The sequence below is a fragment of the Lampetra planeri genome, chromosome 50, assembly GCF_965212315.1.
Source record: "Lampetra planeri chromosome 50, kcLamPlan1.2.h2, whole genome shotgun sequence".
In the NCBI taxonomy this organism is placed as follows: domain Eukaryota; kingdom Metazoa; phylum Chordata; class Hyperoartia; order Petromyzontiformes; family Petromyzontidae; genus Lampetra; species Lampetra planeri.
The window spans coordinates 4,231,419-4,256,647 of NC_136156.1; the positions used below are offsets into that span (position 1 = coordinate 4,231,419).

The 25,229-nt window shown below is 55.4% G+C and overlaps 1 protein-coding gene and 1 long non-coding RNA gene across 2 annotated transcripts in view; one reads left to right on the forward strand and one right to left on the reverse strand.

The window, feature by feature from the left end:
• Positions 1-157: 157 nt before the first annotated feature.
• On the reverse strand, positions 158-23,916 carry LOC144734238 (uncharacterized). Its single transcript, XR_013588493.1, has 3 exons — positions 23,447-23,916; positions 20,613-20,662; positions 158-3,776 (listed from the first exon to the last, which is right to left on the reverse strand). It is a non-coding gene; the product is annotated as an uncharacterized LOC144734238 (long non-coding RNA).
• LOC144734237 (syntaxin-binding protein 5-like) overlaps positions 8,433-25,229 on the forward strand; it is a 105,749-nt gene continuing 88,952 nt past the window's right edge. Inside the window, 2 exon segments of the mRNA XM_078616361.1 lie at positions 8,433-9,183; positions 10,526-10,623. Of these exon segments, the coding sequence (XP_078472487.1) occupies positions 9,067-9,183; positions 10,526-10,623 (215 nt within the window). The 5' untranslated portion in view covers positions 8,433-9,066.

The window sequence follows — 25,229 nt, forward strand, 5'->3', positions numbered from 1 at the left end:
ACAACACGCTGCTGCTGCTGCTGCCACCACCCTAACCAGGACCATCGGATTGCGAAACGAACGGGGCGCAAATTCCCCTGCGATCTCATCGACCCATTTGGGCTGGTGAGGGGAAAATCCGAGAGCGTAGAGAAGCAACGAAGCGTACACATTGGAGGTAATAAAATATATTTTTTTATGTGGGTTTTTATATATAGTTTTACTCTGATCACATTTGCAATTTGTTTCTCGCACACAGAGCGGCCCACCCACCCGGGCATGCTGCCCTCTGGCCAGTCCCAGCCTTGAGCATGGGAGTTCACATTTCACGAGGGAGACGTATGGACACGTGTGTGTGTGTTCCTCCCTGCCCAGTGGGGAGCGGTAGTGTAGCGGTTAGCGCTGCGCTATGAACCCGGCGACCCGGGTTCGATTCCCGTTCACGGCCAACACCGGTGACGATTATCTGAACCGATCCTGGGCCTCCCCTAGGTCGACTCGGCCTCAAACGAGTACCCGGTGCGGTGTGTAAACATCACCACTGGGGAGACAAATGCGGCCGGGCGTGGTGCTGGCCACACACCCCCTCGTGTTCCGTTCCGGCCTTTATAGGTGCTCGCTAACAGCACTTGCCCCTACTGTATGTTAAGACTATACACGGGGGATCTTTGTTTTTGTCCTCCCTGCCAGCTTCACAAAGCCGCACTGGCCAGAAAAAGAGCTTCATAGCTCATCGGATTTTTCAAGTCTAAATCGTCTGACTGAATCCGGGTGGTCAAATGATCCTCACCGGATTGAGGCCGTGCGGTGGCGTCCTTGCGACAGCTTGTTGTTGACCTGTTCACATCGCTACCCCGGCAGAGCGGTGGCGCAGTGGTTAGCGCGCTACGCCGTGAACCTGCGAACCTCAGCTGGATTTCCGGCCACGGTCAACATCGGTCGCGGGTGATTTATAAACCGCTGATGCGGCTACTGCCACCCCCACCTTCTCACCAGCGCGTTCCACCCTCCGCCAGATCCCGCCGCTGCTGCTGCCTGGCCCTGACTCTCTCACCTGCTCCCACCTTAGACTCACACAGACACTGATAAACCCACACAGAGACCCATAGACTCACACAAAGACCCATAGACTCACACAGAGACCCATAGACTCACATAGAGACCCATATACTCACAAAGAGACCCATAGACTCACACAGATACTGATAGACTCACAGAGACCCATAGACCCACACAGATACTGATAGACTCACATAGAGACCCATAGACTCACACAGATACTGATAGACTCACATAGAGACCCATAGACTCACACAGACACTGATAGACCCACACAGAGACCCATAGACCCACACAGAGACTAATAGACTCACACCAAGACCCTTACAGTCACAAATAAACCCTTGGACTCACACGTACAATAGATCCATAACCTCACGCATAGACTCACATAGAGACTCAAAGGCTCATACAGAGACCCGTAGTTCCACCACTGGGCCATGGGTCCGATCTTACCCAACAGTGGCCGGACTTGAGAATACCGCTCCACTCTCCGTCTCGTTAGCCGGCTCCGCCCCATGGTGCACACCACGAGTCACCCAGCGCAGACGTTTATTTTTGTATTTATTCTCACCATGTCCACGTGGCCAGTTTTATTACTACCTCAAAGTTGCTTACCATATCCTATTCCATCCCACACACATGTCCCACTAAATTTGACAGGTCGTTTTATTTTTTACTACCTGAATCATATCTGCAACACTTATCTAAAAGCCATTGCATACGAGGGTGACGTTTCGGCCAATGCCTCGCTTCATCTTCATAGCAGAGATAGATAGATATGGCGACGCCTTTAAGACAGGGCTTTGAAGAAAAAAAAACACATCGCAAACGGATAAAAAAACAATGTTGTGATTCGTATCTCGACGTCGGAATCTTGCGAAACCCGATCCGTGTATTCGTGACGGGGCGTGACATCGTAGAGAGGAGGGCGCAAATGTTCCAGGGATCAGCTTTTGTTCTTAGCTCGCTCTCCCTTCTCCCGCTCGCACTCTCTTCTCTCGTTCTCTCTTCTCCCTTACCTGGCTAACAAGCGCCATGACTTCGCCAACTTCGCCTGTGCTCAGGCGAAGATGGCGGGTGTACAGAACGAGGAAAAAAATGCTGGAAGGTGACACTGACGGCTGCTCTGTGCTTCCAGTGTTCAGGGGCCTGCTCAAGGCGCGGCTCCGGCTGGAGCACGCGTACCACACACATGTCGGCGATGTGCACATCTTCTTCGAACGCTGGGGAGCCGGAAAAGCCCTCTACACCAGCGTGGACGGCACCCTCGTGTTCACCTTCTAAAGCACTCGCTCGTCACCGTGGCGTGCGCGATGACCACCATCACCACGTGACTTTTCTTTCGTGTTGTGTGCGGTGCATTTAGCGCCACAGCGCGCTGGATTTGTAGCGTTTATTTTCATCTGTTTGCTGGTGACTTTGTATTTCATATCGGAATCGCCTCCAGTGCTGCTGCTGCTGGCGGCAATAAAAGTTGTTAAAAAGTTAAAAAGTCTCTTCTCCCGCTCGCGCTCTCTCTCTCTCTCTTGCACGATACTGAACCCCCCAGGGCGCAGCGTCACATGTCGGCATCTGATCGGAGGAAGGAAGGAGGATGAGAGGGAGAGGGATGTTTACTCGTCCAACCAACCAGCTAACAACAAACAACAACAAACATCAACACCGGGTGGCAGCCCTTCTGTCGATAACGCCAAGTTTGTTTTGTGTGACCGGGGTGATAACCGAAGAGATGAGGATGAATCTCAAATCTCGCAGTACAGACGTGGGGCATCGGTCACGGGAGTGCGACTGCGGCCATGCAACCCAACGCATGGACCGTGAAGGAGACCCATCGAGACCCATCGAGAGATACAGAGACACTCAAGACCAGGAACAGAAGTGCAACTTGAACTGTGGACCGTGTGGAAACCCCACCGTGATCTGCGCTCCTTCAACGGAGGAGGAGGAACAGCCCCACGACACGAACTCTCTCTCTCTTGCTGCTGAGGGCCCGGCCGCCTTTGTCTCCCCAGCGGACAGACCTCGACACTGTCGTCTGAGAGAGCGCTGCTGCTATCGTCGCGCGCAAGAGGAACATCGCCCGCTGCCAGTAGGGGCGGGGTCGGGGGGGGGGCTATGGTGGTTGCTGTGCGTGCGATCCACGATCGCATCGCTTGCGTGGTGTCATTTTCGAAATCGACAAATTCGGAGCGTGATCGACGCCAGCTGCTGGCAACACAACGGACGTCAGAAGGGGAGGGGGCGGTGGGAGTGGTCGTTAAGGTGCACTGTGAATACGCAGTGATAATCAGGGCGGCCGTCCAGGTTCGAACCGCGAAACTCTGCGACAACGGCAGCATTGCCACGAACACAGCAGCAGCCGAATCACGCACACGTGCACAGCAAGGCAAAGACAAAGATCCCCCGTATAGCATTAACAAGCTTGTGGGGGGCAAGTGCGAGCACCTATGAAGGCCGGAACGTCACACGATAGAGTGGGTGGCCAATACTACGCCTCGGTCGCCTTTGTCTCCCTCGTGGCGATGTTTACACACCGCACCAGGTACTCATTTGAGGCTGAGTCGACCAGGACCGGTGAGGCCCAGGACCGGTTCCGATAATCGTCACTGGTGGTGGTGGTGGCCGTAAGCGGGAATCGAACTCGGGTTACCAGGTTGTGGGCCGGCAGTGGGGGGGGGGGTGTTTGACCATACTTCACCATTGGAGACTCGTAATCTCGACGTGATCCACCAACCCTGAGGATACAAAACAAACCCCGGGCTGTGGTCAATTGCCAGAAAGTGAAACCATAAGCATCGTCAGCAGCCATGTTCAATCCACCGCTGGATGAAAGCCTCCCCCCAAACCGCTACCTTCCACGACACCCACCACACGCGCTATCTGTTCCACGCACACGAAGCTGATTTCACAGCTCCGTCTCCCCGGGCGGACGTATTCCCTTGCGCATTCCCAACAACAACAACAACATTTTTACCAAGGGGAGAGAGAGAGAGAGAGAGACAAAAATATATATATACATTTTAAAGACAAATGTAACTCACAATCTGCCAGGAGTGGCCCACGTGTTCACGATAGATAACGCTGCCACTCGGAGCTGGCCTAGACTGACTCATGAATGGACCCAGAGGGATCGTGGCGTCATCGCTGTGGGGAGCGGTAGTCGTCGTGGTTATAGCGCGCTGCGCTACGAACCCGACGAGCCGAGGTTTCGTTTTGTTTCCGCTAAAACCGGAACCGGTCCTGAGCCTCACCGAGGTCGACTCAGCCTCAAATTTATATCTGGTACAGTGTTTCAAACAAAACAAACATCGCCACTGGGGAGACAAAGGCGGCCGGGCGTGGTGTTGGCCCACCACCCCCTCGTGTGCCGTGCCGGCCTTCATAGGTGCTCGATAACAGCACTTGCCACAACCGTCTGATAAGGCTGTACGGGCGATCTTTGTCTTTGTGGCGTCATGGCACTGAAAGGAAAGAGGCACAGGCGCAGCCCTGCAATGCCCCTGCTCACACCCCTGCTGGCGGAAGGGACTCCACGCGGGCTGGAGCTCGAAATTCCAGAGGGAAATTGTTCCCCTGTCCTCCCCACTTTGGCCAAACGCCTCGGTTACCCACACTTTACCCCACCGCACGCCACTTGCCCATCACAGACGAACGTGTATACAAATATATACTGCTGGGCGGAAACAAAGGCGGCGGGGATTTGAGATCATTGCAACATTTAGGTGGGGGGGGTGTGATGTGACCTGCACCACGCCCGACCGCCTTTGTCTCCCCAGTGCTGATATTTTACGCACCGAACCAGGTAACAGCACTCGTTTATACGACTGCACGGACCGAGAGGCCCAGAATCGACAGCCGTGGGCGGGAATGGAACCACGGTGGCTGGGTCCATAGCTCAGCGCGCTCACCATTCCATGTGCCCCTGCTTCCTTCCACATGGAAATACAGAACTAAATAATAATATACACACACATAAACAGGCACTCATTAATTGGCCGATAACAACTTCATATATAGAGAACCGCAGAGCTTGGTAAAATGTTTGGTCGCTCCTCACCGCCGCGTGGCTCCTGCTGCTGCTGCCTCCACTCTCCTCGTCTCTGATTCCTCCTTACGCCTGACGCCTCTGAGTCGCCCTCCATTCCCTCTCTCTACGCCAGCGAGCGGCGGCGGTGGCGCGTTACGAGTTGACACGATATTCTTATTCTTAGGTTTTTTTTGGTAAAGTCACGTAGGTAAAAAATGTAAAATTTAAATAAATAAAAGTAAAATACATTTATTTTAATTTTTTACCTACGTGACTTTACCGAAAAAAAATCTAAGAATATGAATCCTTGCAGTCACGAAAGCTTCAAATCTAGAGTTGTTGACACGACTCTCATCGTTGTTATCTGGAATGGCATCTTCGCCGCCGCCTGGTTACGTGCGAGGATCGTGGACTCGATCTCGGAGCCTGACGATGCCCCTTGTATATGTGGAGTCAGAGGCGTGTTTCTCTTCTCTCCCGGTGGCGGTCGCATGGATTGATCTCTGGGTTTCTGCGGCATTGCCCTCCTCCTCATCCACATTGAGAATCAACGCGCGCTTATATTACACTGGTCAACACACTTTTTCTGGCATAAGGTATTCCAATGGTTTTAAGGTAATTTTGGGGTGCTGATTCCAAATCTGGCATCAGTTTTTGTCTATCATATCAGAGATATCAAATATTGCATTTTCAATCAAAACTGCAGAAGAAAAATATTAAATAAATGTGGATATCTACATAAAATTATATTATAAACACACTATCCTAAAAATACAGCACCATATTATAACACTAAAGCAGTCACTGACTCGCAACAACTTGCAATCATATGTGACAGAGTTAATTTCGGGTAAAATCAATGAAAATGGGGTATGCCGATAGCATAAAAATGAGATGTGACAGAGCAAATCTGAGATCAGATTTGGAATCAGCACCCTGAAATTTGTCAAAAACAGCTGCAAAAGTCCAGGCCAGAATTTGATGTTTTGTTTACCAATGTTATCTGACTGCTGCTATACAACAACAACACAAAACACCCACGTGTGGTGGTGACGACGACGATGTCAGCCACTGCTGCGATGATGAGTCACGATGATGATGATAGCTCATCCTCACGCGCATGATGATCACGCGTGATGATCATGGTAGCTCATCATCTATCATCATCATCACGCGTGACCATCATCATCATCACGCGTGACCATCATCATCATCACGCGTGATCATCATCATCATCACGCGTGATCATCATCATCATTATCACGCGTGATCATCATCATCACGCGTCATCATCATCATCATCACGCGTAATCATCATCACATCACACGTGATCATCATCATCATCACGCGTGATCATCATCACATCACACGTGATCATCATCACACGTTATCATCATCATCATCATCATCACGCGTGATCATCATCACATCACACGTGATCATCATTATCATCATCACGCGTGATCATCATCATCACGCGTGATCATCATCATCACACGTGATCATCATCATCATCATTACGCGTGATCATCATCATCACGCGTGATCATCATCATCACGCGTGATCATCATCATCATCACGCGTCATCATCATCATCACGCGTGATCATCATCATCACGCGTGATCATCATCATCACACGTGATCATCATCATCATCATTACGCGTGATCATCATCATCACACGTGATCATCATCATCATCACACGTGATCATCATCATCACGCGTGATCATCATCACATCACACGTGATCATCATCATCACATCACACGTGATCATCATCATCATCACGCGTGATCATCATCATCACGCGTGATCATCATCATCACGCGTGATCATCATCATCACACGTGATCATCATCATCATCACACGTGATCATCATCATCACGCGTGATCATCATCATCATCACACGTGATCATCATCATCATCACACGTGATCATCATCATCATCACACGTGATCATCATCATCATCATCACGCGTGATCATCATCATCATCACACGTGATCATCATCATCATCACACGTGATCATCATCATCATCACACGTGATCATCATCATCATCATCACGCGTCATCATCATCATCACGCGTGATCATCATCACATCACACGTGATCATCATTATCATCATCACGCGTGATCATCATCATCATCACGCGTGATCATCATCATCACACGTGATCATCATCATCACGCGATCATCATCATCATCACGCGTGATCATCATCATCATCACGCGTGATCATCATCATCATCACGCGTCATCATCATCATCACGCGATCATCATCATCATCACGCGTCATCATCATCATCACGCGTGATCATCATCATCATCACGCGTCATCATCATCATCACGCGTGATCATCATCATCATCACGCGTCATCATCATCATCACGCGTGATCATCATCATCACGCGTGATCATCATCATCACGCGTGATCATCATCATCACACGTGATCATCATCATCATCATCACACGTGATCATCATCATCATCACGCGATCATCATCATCATCACGCGTGATCATCATCACGCGTGATCATTATCATCATCACACGTGACCACCATCATCATCACACGTGACCATCATCATCACATCACGCGTGACCATCATCATCACATCACGCGTGATCCTCAACTCGGTGGTGGGGGGAGGGGGTTGTCGCTGGTAAAATAGAAGCCGCGTTGGCAGTGGGACATCTCTCAGCAGTCGCCACGCGCACAAACAGCGGCACCCTCACGGCGCGGTAACTCCCCTCGCTGCGACCGGCAGGGGGCGAGCGTGAGACGGAGAGTGAGTGAGTGAGCCGGAGAAAGAGAGACGGAGAGAGGCGGAGAGAGAGAGAGTGAGAGAGCCGGAGAGAGAGAGAGTGCGCGTGGCAGAGGCAGACTCGTAGGGGAGAGTGAGAGAGCCGAGAGGGGAGAGAGCGATTTTGCAGGGCACGCCCAGCAGAAAGAACACCCCCTCCCACCGCCATCACCGACCAACCCAACCCTCCCTCCCTCCCGTCCCTTCTCCTTCCGTCTCTTCCCTATCCGGGCTACCAGTCGGCACAGCAGACGTCAGTGGCGATACGATACACACAGATATTGTTACCCTTGCCGCTGCTGCTGCTGACTGCCCGTGCTCACGCCGGAGAGAAGACGGCGAGAGAGCGAGCGAGCGAGCGAGACGTCGCAGGAGACGCAGCGCGTCCGACCTGACTTCATTCGTCGATTTGGCTCAAGAGGCGCGCTGAATCACAACCCGTATCGGGAATCCAACCGGGACGGCGCTCAAATCAAGCTCCGAGGCTCCATCGCTGCTCGCAATCGGCGGCGGGGGGTGGCGGCGGCGGAGGGGGCGGGGCGGGTAGGGGAGGGGGCGGGGTGGGGGCTGCTAATTGGGTCGATCGGAGCCCCCGAGGTTCGATCTCGGCTTCGTACCGAGCGAGCCGGCCAAGAGACGCGGCATGGGGTGTCGAACCTACGCCGTCGTTCTCCGCGGCACCTACACGGTATAACGCGGCGCCGGCCGGGTGCTGCTGGTGGCGGGTGGCTGGTGGGGCCGGTGGTGGTGGTGGTGGTTTTAATTTTAGGGGTGGTGGTGGTGGGGGGTGAGAGGTTTCGGCACGGAGTGGTAAGACGCGGCGTCGAAGAAGAAGGAGAGACAGCACGCGCTGTGCGTAGCTCGTGCGCCTAACGGCAACAACAGCTGCGGCAGCATCTACAGCAGTAGCAGCAGCAGCAGCCTCAACAGCAGCAGCGGCCTCAACAGCAGCAACAACAACAGCAGCAGCAGCAACAACAACAGCAGCAGCTCCAACAGCAACAACAACAGCAGCAGCAGCTCCAACAGCAGCAACAACAGCAGCCGCAGTTTCTACAGCAACATCCTCATCAGCAGCAGTTGCAACAACAACAACAGCAGCGGCAGCAGCATCATCGTCGTCGACTGTTGCTGCTGCGGCTGCTGCTGCTGCTGCAGTGGCCGCTTGGCGCGCGGCGCGCGATGAGGAAAATCAAGCGCGTGTTGGACGGACTCACCACGCCGGCGAGCGCGCAGGCGGCCAAGCCCGAGAACGAGATTCACGAACGCCTCGGCTCCGATCATTTTCAGCTTTGCAAGGTACGGGGAGAGGGGGGGGGGCTGCGTTGTGTCCGAGAGATCGGGCTTGGAAATATTTGGGGGGTGAGGTGTGGAAGGGAAGGGGGTGATCAGATTGCATTTGTGGGGGGGGGGGGGTATCATACGAATACTGCATCCAACATCGTCAGCTGTTGCCGCGTGCTGCAAGGTGCGAGCAGATGGGGCGGGGGGGTGAAGGAGCTGATGGACCCCCGTGCAGTCCCTTCCATCTGTATCGAACGCGTGATTGTGTTGCGTTCATTTTCTGTGTCGTTCGTTGGCTCATTCATTTGAATCGTTCTTGACCCCCCCCCTTCACTGTGTTAACACGATGAGCAATTTGCAATGCGAATTCGTGTATCACAAGGGTAGGTGATACTGCCTAGCGCTGTGCCGATTATTGGCGTGTATCTGTGTGTGCCCTTGCCGCCCAACAGTCAAGGCTACACGGGGGATCTTTGTATTTGTGTGTATAGTGGGGGAGCGGTGCCGCAGTGGTTAGCGCACTGCGCTACGTGCCCTACTCACGTCTCGGTCTTCAATACGTGTCCCGGTGCGGTGTGTAAACATCGGCACTGGGGAGACAAAGGCGGTCGGGCGTGGTGCTGGCCTTCGTAGGTGCTTGCTAACAGCACTTGCCCCAACAGTCTGTTCAGGCTATACGGGGAGTCTTTGGCTTGTGTTGTGTGTCTGTGTGCTTGTCTTGTATAGATGTGTGTATGCGTGCGTCTCTGTGTGTGTGTGTGTCCGTCCGTTTCTACGTGTGTGCGTGTGCGTATGTCACTGTCTCTGCGTGTACATACGTTTCTATCTGAATGTGTCTCTGTGTGTATCCCTGTGTGTGTCTCTGTATTCTTGTGTGTGTGTCTCTGCGTGTATCCCAGTGTGTGTCTATCTTTGTGTGTGTATCCCTGTGTGTATCCCTGTGTGTATCTTTGTGTGTCTCTGTGTGTATCCTTGTGTCTGTGTATATCCCTGTGTGTGTCGTGTGGTGGGTGTTGTGAATTCGCTGTACGTGCATGTGTGTGTGTGTGCGTGGGGAGAGGCGGCGCATTAGTTAGCGCACTGCGCTACAATCCCAAGTTCCATTCGCGCTCACGGCCAACATCAGGGACCGATATCTAAAACCGGTCGACTACGTCTTTCGGAGAGAAAAAAATTATTTCCGCTACGCGTAATAACGTCGGCAACCGTGGGGGAGACAAAGGCGGCCGGGCGTGACGCTATCCACATCGAGGCCTTCGTGTGACAGCACTTTGCCCAGCACAACAAGCAGCACGTGAGCTCTCCTTTACCCCCCCCACCCCCTTCTCCTGTTCCCCTTTTGTCCCTTCCACGGCAGACCGTGCGCCATGGATTTCCGCATCAACCCACGGCGCTGGCGTTCGACCCGGTCCAGAAGATCCTGGCGATCGGCACGAGGAACGGAGCGCTCCGGCTGTATCCTTGCCGCCGCTGCCTCCGTCAGGTTCGGTCAGTCCCAGCTGCGCCTCCTTCTTCCACCACCATCCTCCTCCTCCTCTGGAACGCCGTCGCAACGCGGTATGGATTCGGTAGAATTCGTCGATGAAATATTTCGGTAGGAGCTGTGTGGAGGCGTGTGCGTGAGTCCGTTTTGTCGTCGGTACGAACCCGCGACCCGAGTTCGATTCCCGCTCACGGCCAACACCGGTGACGATTATTTGAGCCGGTCCTGGGCCTCCCCTAGGTCGACTCGGCCTCAAATGAGTACCTGGTGCAGTGTGCGGTAAACATCGCCACTGGGGAGACAAAGGCGGTCGGGCGTGATCCTGGCCAACCACCCCCGCGTGTGCCGGGCGGTCTTCATAGGTGCTCGCTAACAGCACTTGCCCCTACAGTCTGTGAAGGCTATACGGGGGATCTTTGTCTTTGTTGTCCCATTGCCGCCTTCGTCATCTACTCGAGTTGGGTGCCCACGTGGAGTTGGATGGGAGGGGGGTATCTGTGTGCTGTGTGTGGAGAGCGGTGGCGCAGTGGTTCACGCACTGCGCTACGAACCCGGTGACCCGAGTTCGATTCCAGCTCGCGGCCAAGACACCCGAGTTCGATTCCCGCTCACGGCCAACACCGATGACGATTATTTTTAACCGGTCCTGGTCCTCCCCTAGGTCGACTCAGCCTCAAATGAGTACCTGATGGGGGTGAGTAAACCGCGGGAGACAAAGGCGGCCGGGCGTAGTCCTCATGTGCCGTGTTGGCCTTCATGGATGCTGCTCGCTAACAGCACTTGTCCCAAGGATCTGTTCAAGGCTATACGGGTTATCTTTGCCTTTGTTGTGTGCTGTTCAGCTCGCCTATACAACAATGGGCCATGGCATCACTGCTGCTGCCTTAGCTACTGTAGTATGGATACGGCTCGCCTAACGTGGGATTATGCGGGGGTGTGTGTACTTGTGTGTGTGTGTGTGTGCGTGCGTGCGTGCGTGCGTGCTCTTGTGTGTGCGTGTGTGCGTGTCTGTATATTCATGCGCGTGCGTCAATACTGTAGTGGGGAGGAGGTGGAGAAGAAATGATCGGGCCAAGATGTCGGGGATGATCAGAATATTTATCCTGGAGGAATCCGGTGAGCTCTTTAAAGCTCTTTCTCAAAGATGCCGGGGATGATCAGAGGGCGATACTGATGATGATGAGAGGGCGGGGAAGAGCGAGAGAAGGGAGGAGCGAGCAGACGCGAGCTGCGGGGAGGAGGAGCAGCGCCTGTTCTCACAGTGGGCGGGGCGAGGGGAGGGGTTCAGAGTGGGGGGGGGGCAGCACCGAAGTCACGTGATTTGCGGGAGGCTTCAGCTGGAAGGGCGTGCAAGCTCGTGGTGGATGGAGTTGGGCAGGCGTTAGAGTGTGTGTGTGTGTCTGTCAATATCTGGGTGTGTGCTCACGGCAAACACCATCACTAGCGATTATCTGAACCGGTCCTGGGCCTCCTCCCCTAGGTCGACTCGGCCTCAAATGAGTACCTGTATAAACATCGCCACTGGGGAGACAAAGGCGGGCGGGCGTGGTGTTGGCCACCCACCCCTTTGTGTGTCATTTCGGCCTTCATAGGTACTCGCTAGTGGCACTTGCCCCAAGAGTCTGTTCAGGCTATACAGGGGATCTTTGTCTTTGCGTGCTTATGCACGTGACAACATTGCAGCCCTCGTCAGCAACTGTCACATTGGATTACGGTGTACCTGTGCGTGTCAGGCCGTGTGTGGAGCGGTGGTGCAGCGGTTAGCGCTACGCTGCGCTACGAACCCGGCGGCCCGAGTACGATTCCTGCTCACGGCCAACACTGGTGACGATTATCTGAACCGGTCCTGGGTCTACCCTAGGTAGACTCGGCCTTCAATGAGTACTCGGTGCGGTGTGTAAAAAATACATCGCCACTGGGGAGACAAAGGCGGCTGAGCGTGGTGTTAGCCACGCACCCGCTCGCTTACCGTGCCAAGTCTTAATTGATGCTCGCTAGCAGCACTTGCCCCAACATTCTGTTAAGGCTATACGGGGGGATCTTTGTCGTTGTGTGTGCTTGCGACCAACATGAGCGGCGAATATCTGTGTGCCTCCCCGAGGTCGACTCAGCCATAAATGAGCAGCGCTTGCTAGGGCGTGTAAACTTCAGCGCTGGGGAGACAAAGGCGCTGCTACTCGCTAGCAGCACTTGCCCCAGCAGGCTATTAAAGCCTATACAGTATAGATGATGTTCGCGTGCGTGCCATTGTCTCCTTAGTCAGCTACTTCAGTATGGATGCGCCTGGCGCCCACGTGGAGTTAAGAGAGTGGGTGTGTGTAGCTGTGTGTCAATACTTGGCCTTCATAGGTGCTTGCTAACAGCACTTGCCCCGACAGCAGGGTCAAGGCTATATGGAGGATCTTTGTCAATGCATGAGTGGGTGTTTTTGCGGGCCCCCCCCCCTTCCGCATAAGCTTCTGCGTGCGACCACGGGACGTGGAGCAGTGTATGGGACTTGTGCGGAGATGTGTCTGTGTGTGTGCAAGTGTCAACCCTTGCGTGTGTGTGTGTGTGCAAGTGGGGAGCGGTAGTGTAGCGGTTAGCGCGCTGCGCTATGAACCCGGCGACACGAGTTCGATTCCAGCTCACGGCCAACACCAGTGACGATTATCTGAATCGGTCCCGGGCCTCCCCTAGGTCGACTCAGCCTCAAACGAGTACCTGGTGCGGTGTGTAAACGTTGCCACTAGGGAGACAAAGGCGGTCGGGCGTGGTGCTGGCCACCCACCCCCTCGTGTACCGTTCTGGCCTTCATAGGTGCTCGCTAACAGCACTTGCCCCTACAGTCTGTTAAGGCTATATGGGGGATCTTTATCTTTGTGTGCAAGTGTCAGCCCTTGTGTGTGTGCGCGCGTGTGTGTGCGCGTGTGTGTGTGTGTGTGCACGTGTGTGTGTATGTGCATGCGTGTGTGTGTGTGCACGTGTGTGTGTGTGTTGTATCATCGCCACCTTCTCTGGGAGCGGTGGCGCAGTGGTCAGCGCACCGCGCAACCAAGCTGGCCAGCCGGGGTTCTCGACTCGGCCGGACCTCCGCCTAGGTCGACTCGGCCTCAAATGAGTAGCCTGTTGTTGCAGTGTGTAACCATGAGCGCTGGGAAGACAAAGGCCGTGACGGATTCGTAGAGGCTCGCAAACGGCACTTTCCCCAGCAGTACAATAACAGTGAAGTATAGACAAAGATCCCCGATGTTGCCGTCACCAGACTGTTGTGGCCAGCGCTGTTTGCAAGCGCTGGTGTCGCCAGGACCACGCCCGGCCACCTTTGTCTCCCCAATGCTGATGTTTACACACCGCACCAGGTACTCATTTGAGGCCGAGTCGACCTAGGGGAGGCCCAGGACCGGTTCAGATTAATCGTCACTGATTTTGGCCGTGAGCGGGAACCGAACCAGACATTCTCACTCGCATGTACACGCACGCACAGACACACGCTCAGAGGCACGCACAGACACGCACGCTCAGAGACACGCACAGACACACGCACAGACACACGCACAGACACACGCTCAGAGACACGCACGCACAGACACACACACAGACTCACGCATACACAGACACACGCACAGACACACACACACAGACACACGCACGCACAGACGCACAGACACACAGACACACAGACACACGCACACACAGACACACGCACACACAGACACACGCACACACGCAGCCTCCCATGCCGCAGTAATTGCCCTGTTTATGTTGGGCGTTGTGAGGTCTTAGCGAGTTCCCTGCGAGGTCTCTGTGCCACGCGTTCCGCGTTCCGCCTGCCCAATGCCTAATAGGAGCTCGCAAACAGCACTTGCCCCTGAGAGCACGGGACGTGTTTGGGGGGCAGTGTGTTAGTTACGTGTGTGTGTGTCTGTCTAATATGTGTCTGTGTCTGTGTGTGTTTCTCTAATGTGTATATGTGTCTGTGTGTGCCTCTCTAATGTGTGTATGTGTCTGTGTGTGTCTCTCTAATATGTGTATGTGTGTGTCTATCTAATGTGTGTTTGTGTCTGTGTGTGCCTCTCTAATGTGTGTATGTGTCTGTGTGTGTGTCTGTGTCTGCGTGCGTCTCTATGTCTGTGTGTGCCTCTCTAATGTGTGTATGTGTCTGTGTGTGTGTCTGTGTCTGCGTGTGTCTCTATGTCTGCGTGTGTGTCTGTGTGTGTCTGTCTAATGTGTGGTTTCTGTTTGTGTGTGTTTCTCTAATGTGTGTGTGTGTATCTGTGTGTGTGTCTGTGTGTATCTGTGTGTGTGTGTCTGTGTGTGTCTCTCTAATGTGTGTGTGTCTGTGTCTGTGTGTGTCTCTCTAATGTGTGTGTGTTTTTGCGCCCCCCCCCTTCCGCATAAGCTTCTGCGTGCGACCACGGGACGTGGAGCAGTGTATGGGACTTGTGCGGAGATGTGTCTGTGTGTGTGTGTGCAAGTGTCAACCCTTGCGTGTGTGTGTGTGCAAGTGGGGAGCGGTAGTGTAGCGGTTAGCGCGCTGCGCTATGAACCTGGCGACCCGGGTTCGATTCCCGCTCACGGCTAACACCAGTGACGATTATCTGAACCGGTCCTGGGCCTCCCCTAGGTCGACTCAGCCTTAAATGAGTACCTGGTGCGATGTGTAAACATCGCCACTGGGGAGACAAAGGCGGTCGGGCGTGGTGCTGGCCACCCACCCCCTTGTGTACCGTTCCGGCCTTCATAGGTGCTCGCTAACAGCACTTGCCCCTACAGTCTGTTAAGGCTATACGGGGGATCTTTTGTCTCTATTGTGTATTTGTGTCTGTGTGTTGTGTGTACGTGTCTGTGTGTGTCTCTAACGTATGTGTGTAGCTATATATTTTGCTGTGTGTATCTACGTGTGTGCTGTGTGTAGCTGTCTGAAGGTGCGCACCTAGCCTGGCACAGACTCCGTGGTGACGTCACCGCCACTTCGTGGTGAACGGCGGTCGTGGTGTCGATGTGTGCGAGCCGGGTTCGATTCCCGCTCATGGTCAACACCAGCGACGATTGTCTGGGACTCACTTAGGTCGACTCAGCTGCAAATTACTGCCGGTGTGGTGTGTATACATCACCACCGGGGAGACAAAGGCGGCCGGGCGTGGTTTTGGCCACCCACCCCCTCGTGTGCCTTGCCGGCTTTTATAGGTGCACGCTAACAGCACTTGTACCATCAGTCTGTTCCAGGCTATGTGGAGAATCGTTGTCTTTGTGTCTGTTCGCATTCTGTACACGTGTGCGTCTGGCCACGCACACGTATGAAAGTGTCTCTGTCTCTGTTCCTGAATAATACATACGCACACTCACGCACACCGCACGACCCATTGCATTATCGTGCAGTCTCACTCGCCCTCTCACGCATTATCTCACCCTCTCACCCTCTCACGCACTCTCTCACCATCTCACGCACCCTCTCATCCTCTCACGCTCTCACGCACCCTCTCACGCTTTCACTCTCTCACCCTCTCTCACCCTCTCACCATTCCACGCACTCTCTCACCATCTCACCATCTGACCCTCTCTCACTCTCTCACCCTCTCTCTCACCCTCTCTCCATCTCACACACTCTCTCACCATCTCACCCTCTCTCTCACCATCTCACGCACCCTCTCATCCTCTCACGCTCTCTCTCATCCTCTCACGCTCTCACGCACCCTCTCACCATCTCACCCTCTCACCATCTCACCCTCTCACGCTTTCACTCTCACCCTCTCTCTCACCATCTCACCCTCTCACGCACTCTCACCCTCTTACGAACGCTCTCACTCTCTCACGCACTCTCTCACCCTCACGCACCCTCTCACGTACCCTCTCACGTACCCTCTCACCCTCTCTCTCACCATCTCACCCTCTCACCATCTCACGCACTTTCTCACCATCTCACGCAAAGGCGACTTACTGACTGCAGCGCTGCCACTCGCTTCCGTTCGACGGGTTCGAGTGTAGGCGACGATTCTGTTGGTGAGGATAATCACGACGTTCGTGGTGGTCGTGATGAGAGTGAACTGGTGACGATGATGATGATGATAGGGATGGTGGTGGTAGCGATGATGGTGGTGGGGATGATGAGGGTCCTTGTCGCTATGGTGGTTGGAGGTCGTGTTGATGATAATGGCGATGATGATGATGAAGTGGGGAGCGGTGGTAAGGGCATTGCGTTACGAATCCGGAGACCCGGGTTCGATTCCCGCTCACGGCCAACACAAGTGACGTTTATCTGAAAACCGGTCCGGGGCCTCGTCTAGGTCGACTCAGCCTAAAGTGAATAAGTGTTTCGGATCACCCCCCCCCCATCCCCTCGCGTGCCGTGCTGGCCTTCATTTGTGCTTGCGAACAGCACGTGCCTTGTCAGCCTGTCAAAGGCTATCTGGGGGATCTTTGTCTTTGGCGCGTGGTCAGAGTAGCTTCTTACCGCGACCCCCAACCCCACTACGTCTCCCCCCTACCCCACACCCATTTTACCCCCTCTCCCTCCCTCCTCCTCTACCCCCTCCCCCCACCATCACTCATGACGCCGAACACGCGAGGAAGATTGGGTCGGGCAGTGAGATGCAGCCGTGGATAATTTAATTAAGCCTCTTCAATTATACACAGCGTGATGCACTGCTCACCACCGACATAAGTAGGAGCAGCACACACAGAGACACGCGCGCGCACACACAGAGACATGCGCGCAGACACACACACACACACGTACATGTCCTGTAGTCGATTCACTGCTGGATGATAACCTCCCTACGTCGGGAGATGTTTTACCCACCGCTCCAGGGTTACTCATTTGAGGGTCGGGGAAACGCGGGGCAGACACGGGGGAGATGGGTGGAGAGACACGGGGGAAGAAACACCGGGGAGACACACGTGGAGTGACATGGGGGAAACACGGGGGAGATGGTTAGGGAGATGGGTCGGCAGACACACGAGGAGACACACGGGGAGACACACGAGGAGAGACACGGGGAAAATACGGTGGAGATGGTTAGGGAGATGGGTGGGCAGACACACGAGGACACACGAGGAGACACGAGGAGACACACGGGGAGACACACGAGGAGTGACATGGGGGAGACATGGAGGAGACACGGGTGAGATGGTTAGGGAGATGGGTGGGCAGACACACGAGGAGACACACGAGGAGACGTGGGGAGACGCGTGGACGCGACTTGGCGTGCATGTTGATGTGCGCACCGTTATTGATCGAGCGCTCCATTCAATTAGTGGCGCGGGGCTGCGTGCGCGTGTCCGTGCGCGTGTCCGTGCGCGTGCCCGTGCGTGTGCCCGTGTCCGTGCCCGTGCGCGTGCGCGTGCCCGTGTCCGTGCCCGTGCGCGTGCCCGTGCGTGTGCCCGTGTCCGTGCGTGTGCCCGTGTCCCTGCCCGTGTCCGTGCGCGTGTGCACGAACCCGGCCGCCAAAGTTGGTGCAACACATCAGAATCCGAACGAGAATGTCTACCGGAGGAATCCGATGAGCTATAAAGTTCCATTTCGAGGCCAATTGACGGTGGCGAAAATTGGAACCGTTCCTGGGCCCTCCCCCAGGTCGACTCGACGAGTACTGAACCTGATGCGGTGGATCAGCACCAGCACTGGGGATGGCAAACGCGGCCGTCCACGATTATTGACAAATATTGCAGATGTTAATGATTAACCCACACCCGCGTTGGATGACGCAGTGTTCCTGTAGAGTCCAACTGTAGACTGCTTGGGTTGATTCAGCCCATCATCATCTTCACCATCTCTTCCTCCGGGGGGGGCGGGGGGGGGGGATGTTCGATAAAACCGAGTACAACTTTGCGTGCAAGATCAACAGTGGGGTTGTTGTTATTGTTGTGTGGACTCGTCTCCCGCCATGGTAATGTGGAATTCCCACGACTGGCTCAGGAATCACTCTGGTTTGCCGCGTGGCTCTCTCCTCGAGATAGCTGCCTCGAGATAGCTGTGCGTGGTCTGCCTGCTGCATCTGCAGCTACTTACCCAACACCGTAGCGGGCTTCGCGAGCCAATCCACCAACCCCCCCCCCCACACAATCGATCGCCGGAATTATCGTTACTCCTGCAGCCGCTAGTGGCCGCTACACCACGCACACCACCACAGTGTTAACACTCGAACAAGGGAGGTTCCAGATTCTGTTCGTAAGTCGATTTGTAAGTCCAACTTTACTCCTGTCGATTCCAAACGTGTTGTACTGCGTGTACACTAAACACGGGGAATGGCTTTACAACGTGTATCATCTCCTGGAGATGTAGATGCCACTGGTTATTCACGTTCTGCAGATGTAGATGCCGCCACCATCATTATCTATTGCGCGGCGGTTGAACTTACGACTCTCGGTCCGAACAGGCAACTGGACATACGGACAGGTTTTGTTCGTATCTCTGAAAGTTCGTAAGTCGAATGTTCGTAAGTAGAAGAGTCCCTGTAATCTTGAATGTGTGTGGTGATGATCTTCGCTTGAGAGCGAGATCCTGAAGCCGGTTCAGAATAGAGATTATGTATAAAAACGCAACGTTTCGGGCAATAGCCCTTATTCATAGCACGGAGCTCCTCTGTGTGTGCGCGCGCGCGTGTGTGTGACGTCAGATTGACATGGCTCATAGGGCGAGGTGTGTAGCCTCCGGTCGCGTGAGTTATAAGTGCATCTCTGACCTTTAAGATGATACCCGTCGTGTACGGCTGGGTGTGGGAAGGAATATCCACCCCTAGCCGAGCACGCGCGCGTGTGTGTGAGACTGTGTGCTAGGTACACAGACAAAGATCCCCCGTGTAGCCTTTGCCAGATTATTTGGGCAAGTGCTGTGAGCGCGCACCTATGAAGGCCGGGACGACATACGAGAAGGGGGTGGGTGGTGTGGCCAGCCGCACGCCCGGCCGCCTGATCGACATTTACACACCGCGCCGTGCACTTGGTTATATCGAGGCAGAGGAATAGGCATGTTGGTTTAGTGGGGAGACAAAGGCGGCCCAGGCGTGATAATGGCAGCACCTCGTGTGCCGTGCTCGCCTTAATAGGTGCTCGCAAACAGCACTTGCCCCGACAGCCTGTGTAGGCGACACGGGGGACCCGCGTCTTTGTGTGGGTGAGCAAAACGCCTTAACAATGTGGGAAGTCAGACCAACGCACACACGTGGAATGTCTAATTAGAGTGACGTTGACCTCTGATTCCCCCCAATGACCCCTGCCAACACTCACCCACACTCTCACTCACCCTCCCACACTCACCCCACACTCACCCTGCCACCACTCGCCCTCCCACACTCACCCACACACTCACTCACCCTGCCAACACTCACCCACACTCACACACACTGTCACTCACCCACACTCTCACTCACCCTGCCAAAACTCACCCACACTCACGCACACTGTCACTCACCGTGCCAACACTCACCCACACTCTCACTCACCCTGCCAACACTCACCCACACTCACCCGCACTCACCCACACTCACACACACTGTCACTCACCCACACTCTCACTCACCGTGCCAACACTCACCCACACTCTCTCACCTCCTACAGATCTCCCTCCCTCTCCCACATTCCTCACACTCACCCTCTCCACAGCACACACTCACCACCAGCACGCCTCGCCCACACCCCGTTCCCGACTCAATCTCTCACTTCTCACCTTAACTCACCCCAGCTCCAGCCACCCGCCTCACCCCACTCCTTCCTACTCCCCCCACCTCCTCCTTAATCCCCCTTCCCTCTCTACCCCACTCCCTACCCCCTTCCTCATTTCCTCCCTCACCCCCGCGGTTCGAACAGTCACCACTGACATTAGCTGTGGCCTGGAATCGAACTTTTACAGCAGCAGTAGCAGAAGGAGCAGAAGTAGCAGCAGCAGCAGTAGCAGCAGCAGTAGCCCCAGCAGTAACAGTAGGAGTTAGCAGTATCAGCAGGAGTAGCAGTGTTGTGGTCATACGCACACAGCATTATTTACCAGGGCGGCCGCTGAAGTCGAACCGCGGCGAGTGAGTTCTCTCGGGCCGCCTGTGGAGATGGGGATGCGGTCACGGGGGCAAAGGGGGGGGGTTACCACCCGTCCCGGTTTTTCACAGAACCGCCCGTCAAATCCATTGACTTTCCGGAGCGAGTTGTGTACAATACTGCCGTACAGTATATCTATATTTTATTAATATATTCCCCCCCCCCCAAGGATAATCCCTTGCGATGGAACATCCCGTTTGCTAGGGTGTCCAGGGTGACAAGTGACACATGCATAGCAAACACATGATGACACACACACACAAAGGTAAATATCCCCCAACATTGCCTTTTTTATAAACGGTTTGGGGGCAAGTGCTGTGAGCAAGTAGCACCTATGAAGGTAGGGAGATGGGTGGCCAGCACCACGCCCGGTCACCTTTGTCTCCCCAGTGCTGATGTTCACACACCTCACCAGGCACTCATTTATTGCCGAGTCTACCTCGGGGAGGCCCAGGACGGGTTCACATATTCGCCAACACCGATGTTGACCGTGCGCGGGAATCCAACTCGGGTCGCTGGGTTCATCGAGCAATGCGCTAATCACTACGCCACCGCTCCCCACTAACACACACACACACACTTACACGTAAGCACAAACACGTACGCCCACACACTCGCATGCATACACACAAAGACAAAGATTCCCCCCCCCCTCCTATAGCCTTAACAGACTCCTGGGGCAAGTGCTGTTCGCGAGCACCTATGAAGGCCGGCGCGGCACACGAGGGGGTGGGGTAGCCAGCACCACGCCCAAAGACAAAGATTCCCCTTATAGCCTTCAACAGACTGTTAGGGCAAGTGCTGTTTGCGAGCACCCATACACCTATGCAAGTGACGCGTTGCAGAATGCACTTTTGACTGCAACAGCCGCGGAAATGTCGCGCAGCATTTGCTTAAGTAAGCAAATCTGCGAAACCGGTTTTCGACATTCTGGGTGTCATCAGCAGTGCCGCGCTTGTTAAAACAGACGGGCCCCCTCGAGTCGCCAAATGTCATGGGCAAGGGCACTCCAAGCAAGCCGCGGTTTGCGCTGAGAATGCCGTGCATGGGATGTGTGGATTCCACCTCGCCGGGTCTGTGCGGGGGGAGGGGATTGAGGAGTCTCTGCCTCCTTTGGCACGCGTGGGCTTCCTCCACGTGCTCCACTTTCCTGCCTCGTTAATTTGACCCGAAAACATCGTACATATGTAGAGGACCGCAGAGCTTGGGGGTGGTGGTGGGGGGGGTAGGAATTTGGAACTGGCTCATCATCACCCCGCGTAGCTGCTGCTGCTGCTGCCTTGCCGCTGCTCTGTGGTTGATCCTCCTGGCAACTCTGAGTCGTCGTCGTCGTCCCCACCCCTCGCTCTCTGAGTCGACCTCTTTCTCAGTCGTCCTTTCTCTCAGTCGTCCTCTCTCTCACTGAGCCCTCCTCTCTCTGCAGTCGTCCTTTCTCTCAGTCGTCCTCTCTCTCTCTCTGAACCCTCCTCTCTCTGCGGTCGGCCTTTCTCACCGAGTCGTCCTCTCTCTCTCTCCGAGTCGTCCTCTCTCAACACAAGTCGAACTCGTGATGATGATTGTGAATAACCTGCCCCCCGCCCCACCCCCTCCTTTTCCCAACCTACTGGCGATTCGACGAGAGAGAGTCTATCACTTTGCCGTCTCACCGTGGTGAGTGTAGCGGCCTCTAGTGGCGGTTCACGTTGAGTAACGTTGACCGCCCAGTACATCTATTGGCGAATGGATGGAAGGGGAGGAGCGGTGGCGCAGTGGTTAGCGCGCTGCGCTGTTGAAGCCGGTGACCCGAGTTCACCCTTGGGACGGGGGGGGGCCCCGTGTTTCCTGCCGATAAGCACCGCTCCTTGCCGCAGAGTTGAGACACACGGGTTCGAGGCCCTCCCGCGTGTGCGCATTGAGGCAAGTGTCACGTTGACTGCGTTTAACCAAGTGAGAGTTCTAGAGACCAGGAGACAGTCGCATTCGCAAGTGGCCTCATTGGGGGGGGGGCGGTCGGGGGGGGGGGGGACATCCTTCGGCCAGTAGAGGGGGGGGGTGAAGGGGCGAGGGGTTTGCGACGCTCGCTGTTGCGCGACCACAACCGAGTACATTCACGAGTGTCCGTGTCGCTGTTCATCCTCCTCCTCCGTTGAAGGAGCGAAGACCACGATGGGTTTACTGTGCGGACCACAGTGTGGATTGCTTGGCCAATAACAAGCGCTCTGCCCCCCCCCCCCCACCATTAACCCAGCCCCCCGAAACTAACTCCCCCCCCCCTTACCCCCTCCGCGTATCCCCTACCCCCACGTGTCCCCCCACTGTGGCTGCTTGCCCTGTGAGTCTCGCTGTACGCGAGGGCATTTGAAATGAACAGCGGTGGCATTTCCGTTTTCGACTCTTGTTTGCTGGTGGAGGTGGGTGGGGCGTGAAGGGAGGGGGGGGTGGTAGTAGGGATAGTTGATTTTAAGGGGTTTCCTCAACCAGAAGCCCATTTCACCACATCCCGCTTGCCGCGTCAGCTGATGGCGAAACTGGGGGTGGGCGGATTGAAATAAATAAATAAGCGGAACTCGTGTTGCGGAACGTGACTCGCGTGGGGCTCGTGGTTGTTGTTGTTGCGGTTGATGATGCTGCTGCTGTTGTTGTTCACTCTGGTTGTTGTGGTTGTTGCTTGTACTAGTTTACTGCGGTTGTTGCTTGTATGAGTAGTTTATTGTGGTGGTGGGTGTTGCTTGTAGTATTTGACTGTGGTTGTTGTGGTGGTTGTTGTTGCATATTGTCGTAGTTTATTGTGGTGGTAGTTGTTGTTACTTTTAGTAGTTAATTGTGGTTGGGGCTGGGCTGGGTTGAGGCTGGGCTGGGTTGAGGCTGGGCTGGGTTGAGGCTGGGCTGGGTTGAGGCTGGGCTGGGTTGAGCCCTGGGTTGAGGCTGGCTCGAGGCCGGGCTAGTCTGGGCTGAGTTGAGCCCTGGGTCGAGGCTGGGCTGGGTTGAGGCTGGGCTGGGTTGAGACTGGGCTGGTTTCAGCGCTGGGTGAGGCTGCGTTGAGGCTGGGCTGGGTTGAGGCTGGGCTGGGTTGATCCCAGCGTGTACGGAGTGCGAGGCTCGGGGCGCACGAGTCCGAGCCGTGGTGCCGTGGAGCCGCTGTTACCCACCGAGCGCCGCCACCGCGTGCGTCACGGGCCGGTCGCGTAATGCGCGGAGCGTGTGGAGTCATAACACACACGGGGGCGGGGGGGGGCATTGGGATACAAAGTTTGAGAGAGAGGATTGCGTTGGAAGGGGGAGCTGGGTGTGGTTGAGAGAGAAGGAGGGAGTGTCAGTGGGGGGAGGGAAGGAGAGTAGAAGGAGAGGGGTCGAAGGGGAGATGTGGAAGGGGGAGGGAGGATAAGGCAGAGGAAAGTAGGAGGGGGGGCAGAGCGTGTGGGCAGGCATGTGCAGCGATGGAGGAGAGAGGCAGGGAGGTACGCATAGGGCGAGTACGGGACTGAGAAGGGAGGAAAGTGGGAGGGCAGGGAGGTGTAGGGGGAGGGAGAGGGGGAGGGAGGAATAAAGACGGGCGAGGGAGTAGAGCGCAGTGAGGTAGGGAGCGGGGATGGAGAGAGAGGGGGCGGGTAGAGGGGCAGGCGGCCGAGGCCGTCCCCGTGTTTGTCACTGTGGCACTGGGAGCTGACTCGTCACGTGCACAGGCGAGCGGTGACACCCGCCTCGTGCCAGGGGCGGGGCGGGTAGAACCCCGGGCACACAGGGGAGGGGGGGCACACAGGGGAGGGGGGGCACACAGGGGAGGGGGGGCACACAGGGGAGGGGGGGGCACACAGGGGAGGGGGGGGGCACGCTGGGGGGGGGGGCGCTCACACGGCTCGCGACTCCACTCAACGCGAAGCCTACACACTCACGCGCACGCACGTGACTGTCGCCGCAAACATCATAGCCGCACTAATCAGGTGCTGGAGAGCGCAGAATATTTGCCACGGCCTGCCAAAGCTGTCCTCCCAAACTGAGCGCCACGCTCGGTCGCTCCGAGCGCTGGCGAGGGCCCTCCTGTCCCTGTACGTTCCGCGCCTCCTGAATGTCGTTTGAACGTTCGAGTTGAGCTGTACGTTAATCACGAGTTCATGTGAGAGGCGAGCGAGTTCTGATTGTGCCTTGGCGGGGTGAGGGGGGGTGGGGGGCGGTCGGTCGTTGTCCATCGCGTGAACCACGACGCGCTGCTCATTTCCGTGAAGCGCCCCGCCGAAGGTTTAGGAGCTGGCGCTCGGCGGGAGCGGACGGAGCGCGGAAGCATTTACCAGGGCGGCCGGCGAGCTCCAAACCTCTTGCAGACAGAGCAGGCTGAGTGAAAGGCCCACTCCCGGGCTGGGCCTTGCGGGCTGCTCGCTCGCCCGCCCACGTGGGGCAGGCTTTTGTTTAGCCTGCAGCTGAGCCTTACAAAGCCTCGGACCGTGTTAACTTCTAAATGTGTGTGAATACGTGGCGGCTAAGAGCCTTGGGCTGCTGCGAGCAACGAACGATTTACCCAGCGGGAGTCCCCCTGGGTTCTTCGATCACCGCGTTCTTCCGGATTGCGAGACCCGGGGAAAGTAAGAAGCGCACA